General features: G+C 30.5%; 2 protein-coding genes across 7 annotated transcripts in view; one reads left to right on the forward strand and one right to left on the reverse strand.

The window, feature by feature from the left end:
* Window positions 1–17990, forward strand: part of LOC111681030 (phosphoribosyl pyrophosphate synthase-associated protein 2) — a 28221-nt gene that overhangs the window by 8762 nt on the left and 1469 nt on the right. For all 5 annotated transcript variants that reach the window (XM_046949370.1, XM_046949365.1, XM_046949366.1 and 2 more), the window contains exons 2-4: window positions 12665–12901; window positions 12966–13254; window positions 13317–13486. In XM_046949370.1, the coding sequence (XP_046805326.1) occupies window positions 12705–12901; window positions 12966–13254; window positions 13317–13486 (656 nt within the window). In that variant the 5' untranslated portion in view covers window positions 12665–12704. The remainder of the gene's footprint in view (window positions 1–12664; window positions 12902–12965; window positions 13255–13316; window positions 13487–17990) is intronic.
* On the reverse strand, window positions 902–9883 carry LOC111679490 (cytosolic carboxypeptidase 6). Of its 2 annotated transcripts, none has more exons than XM_046949364.1 (5): window positions 9766–9883; window positions 2500–3068; window positions 2073–2444; window positions 1594–1909; window positions 902–1530 (listed from the first exon to the last, which is right to left on the reverse strand). In XM_046949364.1, exons 1-5 carry the CDS (start codon window positions 9776–9778, stop codon window positions 959–961), a joined length of 1842 nt encoding a protein of 613 aa, XP_046805320.1. In that variant the 5' UTR covers window positions 9779–9883; the 3' UTR covers window positions 902–958. The 2 variants fall into 2 exon arrangements, with proteins under 2 accessions (XP_046805320.1, XP_023296833.2); XM_023441065.2 differs by lacking the exon at window positions 9766–9883 and adding an exon at window positions 3149–3250.

A 17990-nucleotide genomic window follows, 5' to 3' on the forward strand; every position in this document is an offset into this window, starting at 1 on the left:
GACAGTTGGTAAGCAATACTAACGTCATTGTCTACGTTTTCCTTGAGAGATGTAAGGGTTATAACAATGTCTCGTCATTTTATTTAAAGACATTCGTGCACTAGTATTGAGATGCATTAAAAGTTGGTCTGGGAATTAATAGCGGACGTGCTATTGGTATAAATTCTTATTTATATATTTGATATCCGGACCATTTCGTTGCCCTATTATTCATCAATATTTCAGCCTGAAGAATTGTTAACAACTTCTTCAGTGAAAATGCCACTACTTCTACTGAATCGACTTTAGTAGTCATCGTAGAAATAAGAAACCAAAAGTTTCATATAAAGTGTGTTTACGGAATTATCAATATCAAAAACAGAAGTTCCATTTGCCATTCGAATTGTACTTAGTGTTCTTAATAGCCATATATTAAAACAAACAAGGCCTTAGTAGGCTCTAGTAAAGACAAGAGTAAAAATCTCATTAACTTTTTAAAAATGTCCTTTTTAGTGCGTGTCATAAGAAAAGGGTCTTCTTAGTAGCCAAAGATTAAGACAAACAAGGCCTCAGTAGGCCCTGATAAGAGTAAAAATCTCATTAACTTTTTAAAAATGCCCTTTTCTAGTGCGAGTCACAAGATAGCTTTTCATTACAACACTTTGGTCTTATTTATAGTCTAATAAACGCTAATCTTTGTAAATTTCTTTTATATATTCACATCCCACGAAAACGTCCTATCAACATGCTTTCCATAACCATTACGACGAGAACTAGGAAATGTTGTATTTTTCAGAGAATTCTTTAGAGCCGCTTCCAGTTATCTCTACAGCCACATGTCTGTATTAGCAAGTGTTTTTATTTAAAAAAAATTAGAACATTTTGAAATAAAGCTTTAAACAAATTTAAGATTTTTATTATAAAATTGTTTACATTTGCATGTTTTATTCAAATATTCTCAGATATTTATATATTTTATTCAACCATCAAAACTTGTTGCTTTAACTTTTAAACTTCCCCTGGTCAATTGATTTAAATCGATTATTGAAAGATACGGTTTAGGAGGTACATTCACGGGTAATTCGAATTTAATTTGTTTTTCCGGAGAATTCGATTTACGACCATATTCTGGCGACAAAGAATCTTGAGTTAAATCAAATTTACCCGATTTTAAACGCATTAAAGAAAATTGATCATGAGGTGTTTGTATGGAAGGTAAAGTACTGCTGGCCACACGACGATAGTTGCGATAACCACTAAAATGACTACTACCGGGAGCTAAGGGGCGAGTTGGCGAAAAGCCACCCTCATCTGAGGAACCACCAGAATCGTAACATATAGAAAGATTTGTATAAGAAATTGGTGCATAACATCGCGTGGTTTTAGGCCGGGGTTTAACTTCATAACGTGTCTTAGATCTGGAGCGAGACTGATGTGTCCTAGGACGTCTTTTCTTCTGACGCACATCGATAGGCAAAACCACGGGTAAAACATTTATGAAACGATAGTACTGTAAAAATGTTCTAGCTAAATTACGACCACACCTGTAATCTAAAAAATAATAGCATTATATTTTTTTCAATGAACATGATTAATGTTTGCTGTACAACTTACAACCCTCTTCGTTATACAAGGCCACTGTTTTGCCATCTTTTAAATAATGACCACCCATTGATATTTCCAAGGTGTATGCATTCACTGTATCACTTAAACGTTCACAACAGAAACGTCTAGCACAACCTGATTTCTTTTCATCGGTATTAAACATCATATTATTGGCCGCATAATCGGGGGCATTTGCTGCAAAGAGTCGAGGAAATACTAAATGTCGTTCATAGCGATAGACATCTTCGTATGTATTGCCATATATAAAACAACCATGTAGACTTGTGTGAGCATGCAAATCTATAACAAAATCTATTTGATATGACTGTAATAACAAAAAGAAAAATGCATTAAGAAATTAATTTACATTGTTCAGAGATAAATCAGGAGACATATGTTAATTAATGTTATTAAAATGTTTATACTATAAGGAAATAGGTTTATTCATTTGATTTAAACATATAAATGAAAATTCTTTTTATACTCACATCTGAATTATCAATTTCCTTTAACATATTCTTAATAGCATAAATTTCAGGATGAGAAAATTCAGTGGCAACATGCCACACACGATTCATGTCTTGGCCTATAAGATTACAACGATTGTTACCCAAAAATACACCATCCGGATTAACCATTGGCACAATTTTGAAAACAAAATTTTCTCTTAATACTTTAGCGATATTATGATTACTTAATAAAAATTCCAGAAAACCTTGGCACATAAATGAAGCAGGACTAGCGTTGGCGTGAGAACGACATAAAATAATAATGACACGTATAAAACTGCGATCAATACGATTTGTTTTCGTTTTACCACTAACATGATCAATGGTTATTAAATCAACATTGCGATTTTGCTGTCAAAGAAGATATTTAAATATACAATTCTTTTTAATAATCCATTAAACTCACCAAACTTTTGGTCAATAGTGTTCTAGTGAATTTTTTTTCACCTTGTTGCTGACGATTTTCTATGACACTCAGGTACGCTTGCATACGGGAATAACTGTAGGGCGGTGCTAAAGCAAACTGATAGACATCATCTTCTTTATCGAATGCAAAAGCAAAACTTAAAACATAATGATTTTGATGTAAAGGTGATCGATAGTAGAAAACATTTTTCTTAGGTAATCTTTGCCATTTTGGACGAGATGATGACTTGACTATAGGTGTTAGGCCAGCATTGAAAAGATTTCGTGATTTACACATATTTACTATATTAAATATAACTTTTTGATCTTGTTTAACATTGTCCACAGTGAAATTAAACCAAAAACGATAACGTGGATTACAAGTATCCGGCCGTAGAAATAAATCATATTCAAATTCACCCAACAAATCTGCTTTACCCAGATTTCCGGTTTCAAAGGCGGCATCAAAACACAAATGACCTCTTTTGGCTTTGCCGCTGACTCCTGGAGGACGTATAATAACACGAGAGACATTTCCCAAACCACCCTCACCTTCGCTATCTTCACTATCTGTAACGATATAAATAAAGTAACAAAATGTGTAAATTTATTTATTAGATTTATTTAAAGTCTACAGCAATAGCCCTAACCTTCCTCCATTCTTTCATACATACTAGTATGTTGTAAAGGATCTTTAGCTATGCCAAACATTTTCTTTAACTTTTTATTTCTTTTAGTTTCTTTTAAGCAAATACTTGTGATCTTTTCTATTACTAATTCAATTCTAACACTATTTTACCGCCAACACTTTTATTTTAAGGATTTTCATTTTTCTTTGCATTTGCATATATTATTATTGAAAAGCAATTTAATACATACTTTATTGGTATGTGTGGAGTATTATTAAAAAAAGTCTTTTTTTTGAAATTTCCTGTATCATAAACTACATTTAACACTTGAAGTTTGTGGTAAACAGAATTTAAAGGAATGTTTTTTTTTACAAAACTGTTTGAATCCGATGTACTGTAACTGATTACACTATCCGATACTCAAAATTAGACACAAACCGGATGATATACGTTAGTTTCTCATTTCGTGATCCTGTGTCCTTTCAAAAGAACTTCAAAGTTTCAAAAAGTGTTCTGTGTCCTTTCAAAAGGACTTCAGTGTTTTAAAAAGTACATTTCCCTTAATCCGATTCTTGTCTAACGAATTTTTTCTCTTTTTGTCGGACAGTGTTATAGAACAAAAACATTATCTCTTACTATTACAACAAGATTAAATTGTTCTTAAGTTGTTTAAGGATACACATCCACATTTTTAAAATCAGTCAGGAGACCCAAAGGGTACATTGTAATTGCCTTTAAAAGTGGTCTAAAAATGTAGAAATAAAACAGAGGAATGATGCAACGAGTGATTATCATCTAAATATAGATGGAAAGATGAAAATGAACATGGAAGGGAAATATTTCTGAATATCTAATCTATTTCAATATTTTACTCAGTCAGCCTCAGAGTTTGTATTTTAAAACTATTGCATAAAATATACCCTACTGTTGCTAACTCCTCTTTGTCTTCACATAACACTTAAAATTCATGCGTGTTAGCGATATTATTGCCTCTAAAGGATTCGATTACATAGTGACCGGTCATTAACCCTACCAAAATCCTTATACTCTTTCTGTCCTACAGAACTATTAGACTCTGTTTGCTTTTATGTTTCACTTTGACCCTAGTGCCTGCAATCCATGCCAGAAGTTATAGATCCAGACTATTAAATTTCTGAACGCTATGTAGTGGACCAGAAAGCATTAAGATTATTACTTCATCCTAAACTCAGTTGTGCCAGAACTACTCTTTTTTCTGCGACATGTTTTTATTTGAGGATGATATGAGAGACCTCCAAATATGATATTCATTCTGTAAGCACCACCCGTAGTAGCATTCATGTGGATCCGAGTTTTGATATATGGGATCTCCTATACATTTGTTACTCCTATTCGTAATCGGCAAGGTCCAACAATGAATCTAAGGAACATAGATTCATGTGATATTATAGTTTTTATGACTAGTCTGGCTACATTCCAGGAATAACAATTGCTTTATTATGCTTTTGTATTCCCTGAGAAGTAAGACAAACGTTTCCTTCTGTACGTGATAGTATTGTAGTAGCTTTTGATGTTTCTCCAATGAAAGTTGTCATACTAGAACATTTTGTTCCGACAACATTCGATTTGTAGCGGAACAATTTGAAGTTCAACTAACTTCGACCAAGGATTGTCAGAAACACCGATATTACCCAACAAGTTTTCTTTTTGCCCTGGTAATGCCGTCTTTAGCTTTTAGCTTGATGTATGGGTAACACAATTATAGAATATCTACTCGACTACGATGACAAGACTGAGATTTACTTCCTATTCTCAATGGCAATGGATGTTGTCCTTTCTTATTCAAACCTTTTAATACTTTAAGAATTTAAGTGTTTATCGATCTAAGGTTCCTTATGTCAGTACTGGAATTTCTTTCATTCTTTCAGCTGGCAAAGAGTTGTTTTTTTCTTATTTAATACTATCAGCTGTTTTTGATTATTCTTTAAATACTTCAAGCATGGTCCCCGATCTGAGTATACTCCATTTGGATCTGGGATTACTAGTCAATTTTAGTACGAATTCAAACTCAACAAGCACGAGTATTATAAGCATCAGGATGGTGTTCGGAAAAATATTATGGGGGTTGTTATGGATCAAACTTTACAGAATTCCAGGAAGTTAAGACCCAAATAGACTACACAAGTGGCTTTACAAAAATACTTTTTACCACATAAGCTACACAAACATTTATGAATACAAACCATACAAACGTTTTGACAAAAATTCAATATGTTTGTGCAAAAATCAAAATTTTTAGAGTTTTATGCGGAACCAGGATGCGCTGAATAAGGTGAAATCAATAAGGCAAATAAATTTAATTTGTGTTTGTTGTCTCGCTCTCACTTATTACAAACCGCAAGCATTTGTGCAAACAGGAAACACATTCATACAATACACAACAGGCTTGCACAAACTTCAAATATTGGTATGTTTGTTAAGCCGCTGGTATATTATATTTTGTAAAATTTTCTTTTAATACATTGATTTTCAAAACATTTATTAAAAAATATATTTTCTATTGAATGATAGAGCCAACCTGAATATTAAACTAATTCGACTAAAATTTGTTTTGAATTTAGGTCAACATGTGGATATAGTTCAAAAACTTATTTGTCTTAAGTATTTATGTGTACAAAACACTTTTAAAACTCTGCAACTAAACACTCAGCACACTCATCTACGAACAACATTTACGCCTATTTAAAACGTCACACCAGCAGACAGACATTATGACACATATCCTTAACATTATACAAGTTTTCATTTCACCATATAATTTCCTTTTAACCTTTTGTGCCATAACTAAAACTAGTCTAAACAATTTCATTATTATCTAACCTAAGACATTTTCTTACTTATTCACTCACTAAATATTATTACTACTTTCTTAGCTACACCTTCGTCTCCGCCACTTGCGACTTCATTTTCACCCACAATTGGTGTCAGTTTTTCCATTTTTTCTTCCTTTTTTTCTATACATTTTTACTTTCATGATGTGAGCGTGCCAAAGTATGTAGGTAAAAATAACAAATGAAACTTTCATTGAATTTTATTTTCTTAATGCGTGCCATTTATCGCGCATCCTATTGTTTAGGATGGATAAATGAATGGATTTGCATTTTAATTGCTGTGCATTTACGTGTCGTGCCATTATGCTTTTAAAAGCTACCTACATACAGGCAGACTATTATATTTGTTGTTATTGTTTGGTATTAAGTGTATTATAAGGTTAAGTGTTCAATTGTTTTGATGATGGCGCTATTGAGAGGCTAAATGATGGATTGTATGTTTTCCCAAGTAGTTAATGTTGCGTTGATTGAACTCAAAGTACTTTAACCTTACGTTTAAAGTCATTCCCATTCATTTTGAATCTAATAACATAATGGAATTAAGTAAATATTAGTGTAAATAAAGTCCTCTTTTATATATTTTTATATCCTGCAAGACTATAGTGGGGAGGGTATTATAGATTTATGCAGATGTTTATAACACACAAAAATATTGGTCCTTCCTATACTTAAAGTATACCAGTCGAATCAGAATCACATAGCATAGGAACGAAGCCTATTTAAAACTGTTGAAATCGATACATTATTTCACCTAGTCCCCATACAACCGCACCACCCAATTTGGTTTATCGTTTAACTGATAGTTATTGTTTCAGTTAAGACAATTTTTATATGAGAACTGTCAATATAACTAGAAGTTAATAAATAACTAGACATTATGAAAATGGGGGTAAATCTCCCAATTTTATTAAAATTTACTCAATGAGTTTGAATAATATCATATTTCTCGTTTTTCCAAATTTTGGTACTTTTAAATGTTCTTTCTTTCGCAATTTCTTAATAAAGAACATTTATTGGATGATTTTTATAACAGTACTTCAGATTCTTAAAAATAATCCATGGAAATAATAGTATTTATTTCTACAACCGGTTTTGAGGAACATTGTTGTGTTCTTAAGTATTTCTAATAAGTTCTTCAGCGAAAGTTATATACTAGTTCATGGGAACATATATAAAAAGAAATTTTTAATATTTAAAAAGAATTGATTCGAAAGAAGTGGAAAATTGTAATTTTGTTTTTAAGAGGAAGAAAATTATTTCTCCAATCCACAATCGGTGTTGTATGGTTGTATCGTATGTGGTATTTTTTATTATTTATTTCGTTATGTTTCAAAAAATTTAATTTGAAATTCTTTATGGCTTACAACGCTACAACGATACGACATCGATTGTGAATTAAAAAATTGTAAAAAATTATAAAGACGTCCACTTTCCTTTTAAAATAAAACCTTAAATAATTTAATTTTATCAAATAAACCGAATAAGACAAAAACAGAAAAAATTCAAGTAAAAGTTAAAACATAAACAAGTATGAATGTATAATCGAGAATGGCCGACCATATGATACCCTTCACCTAAAAATGTGTGTTATTTAAAAAAATGAAGCATTTGATTTGTTTTTTTAATTAATTCCGGAATATTTTACTTTTTGTTGACATATGGCCCTATACTTATATAAGGAGTGAGATCGAAAAATTCTTAACATACATATATGTTTATAAAAAAGAAACCACTAAACTTACAGCTTTATTTTTTTTATTTGATTCAAATTATTATTACAATTTACAAAAAAAAATATTTTTATAGTTTTAATCACTAGTGATGAAATTTTGAACCCTTTTCGGAAACCCTTCCATTAACGTTTTTATAGTGCTTTCTGTCACTTTGATCGAACATGTAGTCCATCTCCGTTTAAAATCTACCACACTTTTGGACACCTTTTTTGTACTCTTCAATTCTCTTTTAACAAGAGCCCAATATCTCTCCACTGGCCTTAGCTCCGGGCAGTTTGGAGTATTTGCCTCTCTTGGTACAAATACCACATTATTGTTCTTGTACCACTCAAGGGCTTGTTTACTATAGTGACAGGATGCCAAGTCAGGCCAAAAATAAGTGGACACATTATGAAGTCTTATGAATGGAAGCAGCCTTTTTTGTAAACATTCCTTGATGTAAATTTCGGTATTTATAGAGCCCGTTGTAACAAATGATTGGCTTCTTTTGCCGCAACTGCATATTGCTTGCCATACCAAGAACTTTCTGGGAAATTTTGTCTGCTTTTGGTCCTAAACTTTTCTTCAACATTCCCTCGAGCGTCAGCAACATAAAACTTTTGACCTGGAAGTTGCGAAAAATCTGCCAGAACATACGTTTCGTCATCAATAATGCAGCAAGAATATTTTTTTTATAAAACTTGACTTCAATTTCCGTGCTCTGTTTTTGGCCTCTAAATTTTTAGCAGCGTTCCTGTCAGGAACTTTTTGAGCCTTGTATGTTTTTAAACCTGCATTAGCTTTAACTTTTCGTACCAAATAGTCCGAGCACTGAGCTAACCGAACTGCTTTCCTACCGGATGTGTTGGGAGCTCTTTTGAAAATGCGTTCTATTTTTTGGCTTTAGAAACATCATGTGGACCATTCCTTCTACCTGAACCAGGTTTTCTATCAACTAACAAGTTCTCCCGGTACTGTTTAATAACATTGGAAACAGTTTCACGGCAGACCTTTGTATGCTTGGCCAACTTTTTGTAAGACCAAGTTGGGTTTAGTTGAAAATATTTAATAATTTCAGTACGCACTTTTTTCTGGTCACTCATTTTAATCAGATTAACAAAAAAATTAATATAATTGACATTACACATAATAACTGACATGTTTTTCAAAGGTAACTTGATCAAAAAAAAAAAAATCAAATAATACTTTGGTTGAAAAATGTAATGAAAAACGTGTGTTAAGAATTTTTCGATCTCACTCCTTATGTTGATAGAGAAATTTACGTCTACTTCAAAGTTATTAATGTAGAATTTATTCGTGTTATTAGTGTTTTCAAGTTGATCTTCAAGTCATTTTCTGAAGGGGAGTTTAGGTCAAATGAGGCTCGATCATTACAAAAAATCGGTGGTGTCATTTAAAGTTTTATAAAACTAAGTTCTATCGACTTTAAACAACATTTAACTTAATTGTGAGCCCAAAGGCTCTATTTTAGGGGTACGGTTGTATGGGAGCTAGGCGAAATAATGGACCGATTTCAACCATCTTCAATAGTGTTCATCCTTGGACCAAAAGAAGACTATTTTCCAAATTTTATCAAATTGTTTTGAAAATTGAGACCTGTAGCGAGGACCAAGGTTTACAGGCAGACGAACATAGCTAAATCCACATAGAAAGTGATTCTGAGCCGATTGGTATACTTTAAGGAGGGTGTAGGACCAATATTTTGGGGTGTTACAAACATCAGCACAAACGCATAATACCCTCCCCTCTATAGTGGTGTAGGGTATAAAAACAATGCTTTATGAAATAAGTACCAAAAATAGGTACTATTTTTATCCCTTAAACGTCCGAATATCCAATAAGTACTAAATTCATAATTTTATTTGTTCGTTAAGTTACGAAGGAGTAAACAATATTCATTGTGCACTTGTTTAAAAGACACATGGTGTGCAAGAAAATTATTCCCAGAAGCAGACAAAGATTTTTGTAAAATTTGATGTAAACAAATCTAAAGTTTGTATCTAAAGTATTTTTTTTTTCCAAATTCCCAACTTACCTGAATCACCCATTATTTAGTTAGACTGTTATTTACATATCCACAATATCATCAATTTGTTCCTTTGACATTAGAAGTTTTGTGCAACTGTCTTGAAAATTGAACAAAATTCAACATGTTTATACTTGGAATCTCATATTTCTAATGCAACAAATAATTTGCATACTTAAAGTTGCTTGTAAGAGGTGTGCTTTTCTTAGTATACTTTTAGGTATTTACGATTCTTAAAGAAGAAGAAGGAAAAAAAATACTTCGAGAAGAAAACCACTTGAAAAAGTTTGCGTGTGAATTTTTCAATTTATTATTTTATTTCACTTTAGTTTTTTGTACTTTAGCCAAGTTTTGTTTTTATTCATTATTTTATTACAATTTGTCGAGAATATGCAGTAAATTATTTCATTTTATTATAACATACTTAAAGGAGGCGTAAACAATTTACAAATACTTTGCATATTTTTTCAGAAGTTTTTACTTATTTTCTTGGCTTTATTTTTCATAACATAATCTCTAGTTGAAAATCTAACACTGCGTTTGAAACTGTTTGAAATAAGTAATTTACGTTTTAGTTTCTTGATTTTTATTTTAGTATATTTTCAGTTGTCTTCAATTGAAGACATTTCACTTTTTTGTCGTTAGGCAAACCACTGATACCTGCTGCATTTGTTTGACGTTTAACTTTCTTTCTTTTTTTTTTACTACGGACAACTAACATTTCACTTTACTCTACTGACATTTTTCTCTTTTATGTTTGATCAATATTTTTATGGTTGTTTTTTTAATTCTTTAACTGGAATTTAAGGTTTTGCGTTTTTAATACATTTAGTATTCGTTTTAATGTTTAATATTTTTGCGAAAAGTGAACAATAAAGTTTAATTTTTGTTTTTGTCTAAACTTTTTTGTGTCTATAGTTTTTATTTCATATTACATCGGTTTTAATTCAAAGCAAAATTCGCATGTGATATATGGAAAAAAAAGTTAGTCATTGTGTGTCTTTCGTGTTAATTTTAATAGTATGTAACTGTTTAACTGGTTATTTATTGGGCTGTTGTAATCCTGGTGGAACTTTTTATGTATATCCGGAAATTATACACGTGTGTCTTTTTTTGTTATTATAGCCATGTTAACATAAATATAGTTTAGTAGGTTACAGACATAAATATTTGAGGATTTTTTAGTCGTTTAAGTTTTTATTGTGTATAATCAATTTTGTATTGTGTGGGAATATTTTTGTTATAAAGTTGTTTTTTTTTTGTGATTTATAAATGCGTGAAAGAATAACTAATGGTATTTCTGTTTTAAAAAGTAGAAAAGTTATTGCTGTGCAATTGAAATTTTGAAAGTAAATATTTTAAAATTTCAAAATAGAGAAATTCTTTCGTAAACAGAGTGGGTATAATTCATAAATATTTATCAAAAGTTTATAGGACAAATTTTGCATGAAATGTGTTTTAAAACCCTTTGATAAATGTTTATGAATAAGGAAAAAGAAAAATCCTTTCTCTTGGGTGCAAGAACCTCTTTCTACAAGTATTCAGAAAGAGAAGAATTTGAAATAAGGAAGACAGGCAGTCAGATAGATAGATAGAAAGATAGATAGATAGATAGATAGATAGATAGATAGATAGATAGATAGATAGATAGATAGATAGATAGATGGATAAATAGATAGATCTAGGCTATAGACTAGACTATAGACTAGACTATAGACTGGACTATAGACTAGACTATAGACTAGACTATAGACTGGACTATAGACTAGACTATAGACTAGACTATAGACTAGACTATAGACTAGACTATAGACTAGACTATAGACTAGACTATAGACTAGACTATAGACTAGACTATAGACTAGACTATAGACTAGACTTTAGACTGGACTATGGACTAGACTCAAGATTAGCCTAAAGACTAGACTATAGACTAAACTAGACTATAGACTAGATTTTAAACTAGACTATAGATTAGACTATAGACTAGACCATAGACCAGACTTTAGACTGAACTATAGACTAGACCAAAGACTAGACTATAGAGTAAACTATAGGGTAGACTATAGAGTAAACTATAGGGTAGACTATAGACTAGACTATAGACTAGATTTTAGACTAGACTATAGACTAGATTTTAGACTAGACTATAGACTAGATTTTAGACTAGACAATAGATTAGACTATAGACTAGACTATAGACCAGACTATAGACTGGACTATAGACTAGACTAAAGACTAGACTATAGAGTAAACTATAGGGTAGACTATAGACTAGACTATAGACTAGACTAAAGACTAGACTATAGAGTAAACTACAGGGTAGACTTTAGACTAGACTATATATAAGACCATAGACTAGACTATAGGCTTTTTCCAAGCATAGCAGACAAGAAACCCTAGCGCAAATCGATCCCACAACCTCCAGCACATCAACAGCCTAGCGGCTGGCATAAAATTTGCATAATTTTCGATTCCAGTTTAATAGATTTGTATATGCATTTTAAATTGTGTAAAAGTGTCCATAAGTCCCAAGAAAAGCTATTAGCGTTTGTATACATCATATAATCTGGACTATATTAGTAACTTGAAAAAATTTTAATGATAGAGTCACATTTCTCTATGGCCAAGGATTTTATCATACTTCTTCCAATGTTTATTCATACAGATTGGGTAAATGTAGCACTGTTTTTTTATAAATGCTTTTGTTTTTTATAAATTTGCTTATAGAAATTGTTTAATATTTGACATGTTAAAAACCCCCTGTCGTTAAGTAGATTTGAAAGCTTTCCTATAATTTATAACAGTTCCTCAAAGTTAACGCTGTTTATTTTCGATTTTATTATAATTTTACACATTTTTAAAATATGTACTTAAAATTTATATAACTTGTTTTTACTTCCCCTAGATTGGGCAGTGTACGACCACCAAAACGTTGTCGTAGCGAAATGGATACAACATCAGCATCTGATATTGTTATAATACATGGCAATTCGCATCCCGATTTAGCCAATTTGGTAGCCGAACGTATGGGCATCAAAAGTGGTGGCTGTTCGGTATTTCATAAAACAAATCGTGAGACAATGGTGGAAATTGGTGATTCAGTAAGAGGCAAAGATATTTATATTATACAAACTGGCACCAAGTAAGTGTAAAATGTTAGTTTTGTAAGATTTTGTTTAAAATTTGTTTTTGTTTTTTTGTTAAAGAGATGCTAATAACAATATTATGGAATTGTTAATTATGGCTTATGCCTGCAAAACCTCTTCAGCTCGCTCGATTGTGGGTGTTATCCCCTATTTGCCTTATTCCAAACAATGTAAAATGCGGAAACGTGGTTGTATTGTCTCAAAATTATTAGCCAAAATGATGGGCACTTCGGGTTTGACTCATATCATTACCATGGATTTACACCAAAAAGAAATACAAGGTTTCTTTGATATACCTGTGGATAATCTAAGAGCTTCACCTTTCCTTTTACAGTATATACAAGAAAGTGTAGGTTTCTTAAGAAGTCAATGTTAAAATTTTAATTAAATTTGAAATTGTTTACCATTTAGATACCCGATTATCGTAATTCTGTTATTGTTGCCCGTAATCCAGGCTCTACACAGAAGGCTACTTCTTATGCCGAACGTTTACGTTTGGGCATTGCTGTCATTCATGGTGAACAAAAAGAAGCTGAAAGTGATCAAGTTGATGGTCGTTATTCGCCACCACCTTCAAATAGGTAAGTTGATAATAGTTCCATTATTATATTCTTTATAATTATTATTATGGATAGTGACAACAAATCATTATTATTTCTATTGTTTTTTCGTAAAATATAAAGAAATATATTTAATTTAGTTTGCTCTTCATGTCTACAATTGATATATATTATATAAAAAGAAAATAATCACACATATTTGATCCTTTTTGTAATCTTATTAAACGTATATAAAAAGTGAATGTATGTGTGTGTGTGTAATTGCACCATATGACATATTTTTATATAACACTATTATTGTATGTGTGTGGGTGTCAGTAATTATTATTTATTTTTTTTTAATTTACAAAATTTAAGCATAACTAGTCATTATTTGCTTTTTCTTAATCTAATTTATTCATTCACTCATATTTTCATTTCATTGTAACAATTTAAATAATTTTTTCCTCTTCCCCCTTACTTGGGCACAAAAAAAAAAAAAAAGTTCACTCCTTCCTTATTTCTATGAGTTTTTCTTAATTTACTTGATATTTCTACCAAAAGTACATTTCAACTTTCAAAATTCTGTTCAAATTTTCTAAACTGGGTATTTATTTTTGTTTTTTACTAAAATAGTTTTAGTTTTCTTTTAACATTTTTTCGAATGTTTACTTTTTTGTATAAGTTGTGAGTTCTTTTGCATGTGATTTGTTTTCAACTATGTGTTTATACTAAACTAAAAACTAATTATTTTTAATGCATTTTATAAACTACTTGCTATAACATATGTGTTTTCTACACAAATATCAATATAAATAAAATACAGACTACGATTTATGAAGTTTCTAGCTATAACAGTTTCCCAGATATACAAAGTTTTGTTTTTTATTCATATGGTGGGTTCCCACTATCAAAAGTCCACCAATTTATTACCGAAATATTCATATGGATGTCAGAGTTTTTTGAGGATTCTATCTTTAGCAGTTTCTTAAATATTCTAATTTTTGTATTTAATTGGATTTTAACTCTAGCAGTTTCCCAAATATTCTAATTTTTGTATTTAATTCATATAGGAGCTGCCAATCTTCCCTAATAATGGTCAATTCCAATTTTTTCTAAATGTTCACATGGATGTTAAAGTTCTTCCGAAAACATTTTGAAGATTCTAGCTTTAATAATGCTGGATAATAATGGATGTTAAAGGTCTTCGTGCAAAATTTTAAGATTCTAACTCCAATAGTTTTCAAGATAAACAAATTTTAGTATGCAACTCCTATGGGGAGTGCAATGCCCCCTCTTGCTAGTCCGGCAATTTTTGTTCTAAATATTCATGTCGATATTAAAGTGGCTACGAAAAAATGTGAGAATTCTAGCTGTAATACTTTATCAGACATACTTATTTAAGGTTTGTTTATTTGGGAGGTGCCGCACCCACTGTAGCTAGACTGCCCATTTTGCCAACATGTGTTCACATAATTGTCTAAGTTGTTTATACTGTAGGAAATATAATGGCTATGATCGCTTGTTAGAATTCCTTTAATGTATACTTTTTATTTATTTTCTTTTTGTTTTATTTTTCTCAAAGAGGATCACAAGATACCCCTGGACCTTTTAAACTAAACAAAACCATTAATAGATCTCAACTTAGGAAAGGGTAATAATGATCAAGTAACAAGTCGCTTTTATATAAAGTTTTCACCTTCACAGTAGAGTGAAACTCTAGCCTCCTATTCACAGTTTTGTTATGAACATTTGTGAAAATCATTTTGGACTTTATTTCCATAAGATTAGAAAATTTTATTACTATATTAGTTTTTGTAAAAAATATTACTATCCCTCTTACTATAGGACGTTGTTGTTTGGATTATTTTTAGTTATAACAAACGAAAAGAATAGTGAAGAAGGGGGACCATACGTCACTTTTTTTGAGGAGTTCTCGAATTACAACCACAATACAAATTTAAATTTTTTTTCTAGATTCGTATACTTAGATATGATTGCTTTGGTTTTATCTGTTTCAATCTTTCCTAAGTCATCTTAGATACCCATGGGGTAAATTCGCCAAGGGGATTGGGCAGATTTGTCATAAGTTAAATAAAACAAAAAATAATAAAATTTAAACTTATTTCGTTGATTAATTAATAAATTCATTAAACAAGTATAACAACCCATCGAATCGATACCAATCGAAACCTCAATAGAAATTAAAAAAAAAAAATAAATTATTAGAAATATCGAAATTAAAAAATTTGCGACTGATTTTTTTTATACATATTTTATAAACAATTTGTTATACATCACAGGGATTCCTTGTATTTTGCGTATGTATCCCAGGGAGTTTCATTTGAAAAACAATTAATCACGTCTGCCTACCATTAAATTGGATAATAGGATAAAATCGATTACTCGGTTTTCTAGTTATTCGGGTTTGGCAGATGTGCCCCTATGGCAACTGAACCCCCTCTACCCAGTATTTGTTTGGGTTCTTATTTTCTTTAACACTTTCATTCTTGAATTTTTATATACACTATCAAAACAAGTTACAATGTATAGTGGGGCATGGCCGACCATATGCACCAACCACCAATATTATAAAAATGTGTTATATTTCTTTAATAATAAAGCATTTCATTCGATATTTATATTAATTTAGAAATCTTTTAAAAAATTGTTGGCCAAAAATGAGATTTTCTTAAGGATCTAGGGAGGCAGGACCTATACTTATAATTTCATTGTGATTTTAGTGTTTATAAGTGAATTTTGAACTTAAGTAACTTTTTGAGGAGGACTTTATATGAAGACTAGGGTCAAATGATTCCCGATCTTTACGAATTTCCCCAGTATCATTTAGTCTTATGTAAAACTAAGTTTTGCTGATTATTTGAGAAATAAGAGAACATTTAACATAAAAATGAGCTAAAAATACCTATCCGGGGTAGTACGGTTTTATGGGATATGTCAAAAGAGTATGTGCTAAATTTCATCAAATTATTTTGATGGAACTTGCGACTTGTAGGATGCGCACAAGCTTTATATCAACACACAGACGGACGAACATAGCTTAATCTATGTAGAAAGTGATTCTGTGTCGATTTGGTATACTTTGGGTGTTACAAACATTAGAACAAACACCCTATAGTTGTGTTAGGTTTAAAAAGTTCAAATTTATACTTTAAATCCTTATTACATTCAAAGACGATCGAACCATGTCCATTCGTCTGTCTGTTGAAAATATTGCTCGCTAAGATAATGTTAAACATAAAATATTTCAAAGTAAAAGAATATTTCATTCCTAAACAATCTTCTACGACATTATACCACTTGTTTATACAAAGCTATATTTTTGTAAATATTTCTAAATCAGTTATTTGTAAACCACGTGTCGCAAAAACCCCATTACAAACAGTTTGATATTATAAACAATAAATTAAATTAGTTTATTCATAAAACAACTTTTAATTCATGTGGAAAAGTATAATATCAAAATACATATTCAAATAACAACTACAACCTTTTATTTATTACAATTAAATCTAATCAAAAAATCCCTTTCTTAAACATGTGTAATAAGTATTAGATGTTTTAATAAATAGAATTTTATATACTCCTATTATGTCATAAATATCAACTACCAAAAACAATTAAAAACAAAAACAAAATTTACATATTACACGAGCACAATTTTATCATAAACAAAAACGATTAATTTTACTGCAGTGTTAAGAGACAACTGTAGCAGCACCTGCTTGAAACCACATTTTTAGTTTGTTTTGTTTTTAAATATTATATTTATTTAATTATATACTATTATTGTTATACATATTTTTCGTATGCTAAATTACTTTAATAATATTTTATTGCATCTTTTCAGTATTGTAAATATGTTTGTGCATTTTTTACAACTAATTAAAACTTGATTAATTTCATTTTGAATATTTTTAAATATTGAAATTAGAGCTAATTGTTTGTAACATGTTTGTACAAAGTTCAGCGCTATAACGGATGCTAGTTTTGTTTTATTTAGGGTCTGCTACTGTAGAGTCGACACTTGTTTTATGGAACTAGATCTTAAATCAATGAGTTTACGTAACATATACAAAAGTTCTGGAAATAATTTCTTTTTCAATGATGCATTTCAAAGTAATAAAATTTTTAAAAAATCTAAATTCAGAGACCATAGAATCCTTTTTAAAGGATTGTGCTGTATTGCCCTTAGAATTCCTCGATCATAACTGGTTTTCGAATAATCGTGTCCCAAAATAGGTGGGTAGATAGATAGATAGATAGATAGATAGATAGATAGATAGATAGATAGATAGATAGATAGATAGATAGATAGATAGATAGATAGATAGATAGATAGATAGATAGATAGATAGATAGATAGATAGATAGATAGATAGATAGATAGATAGATAGATAGATAGATAGATATATAGATATATAGATAGATAGATAATCGAGCCGGTTAAACAACACAATTATTCTATAATTTGCCATTAATAAACATAAGCTGTGTTCGATAATATTAATCTTTTTTTCTAAA

This window comes from Lucilia cuprina, chromosome 4 (genome assembly GCF_022045245.1).
Source record: "Lucilia cuprina isolate Lc7/37 chromosome 4, ASM2204524v1, whole genome shotgun sequence".
Lineage (NCBI taxonomy): Eukaryota > Metazoa > Arthropoda > Insecta > Diptera > Calliphoridae > Lucilia > Lucilia cuprina.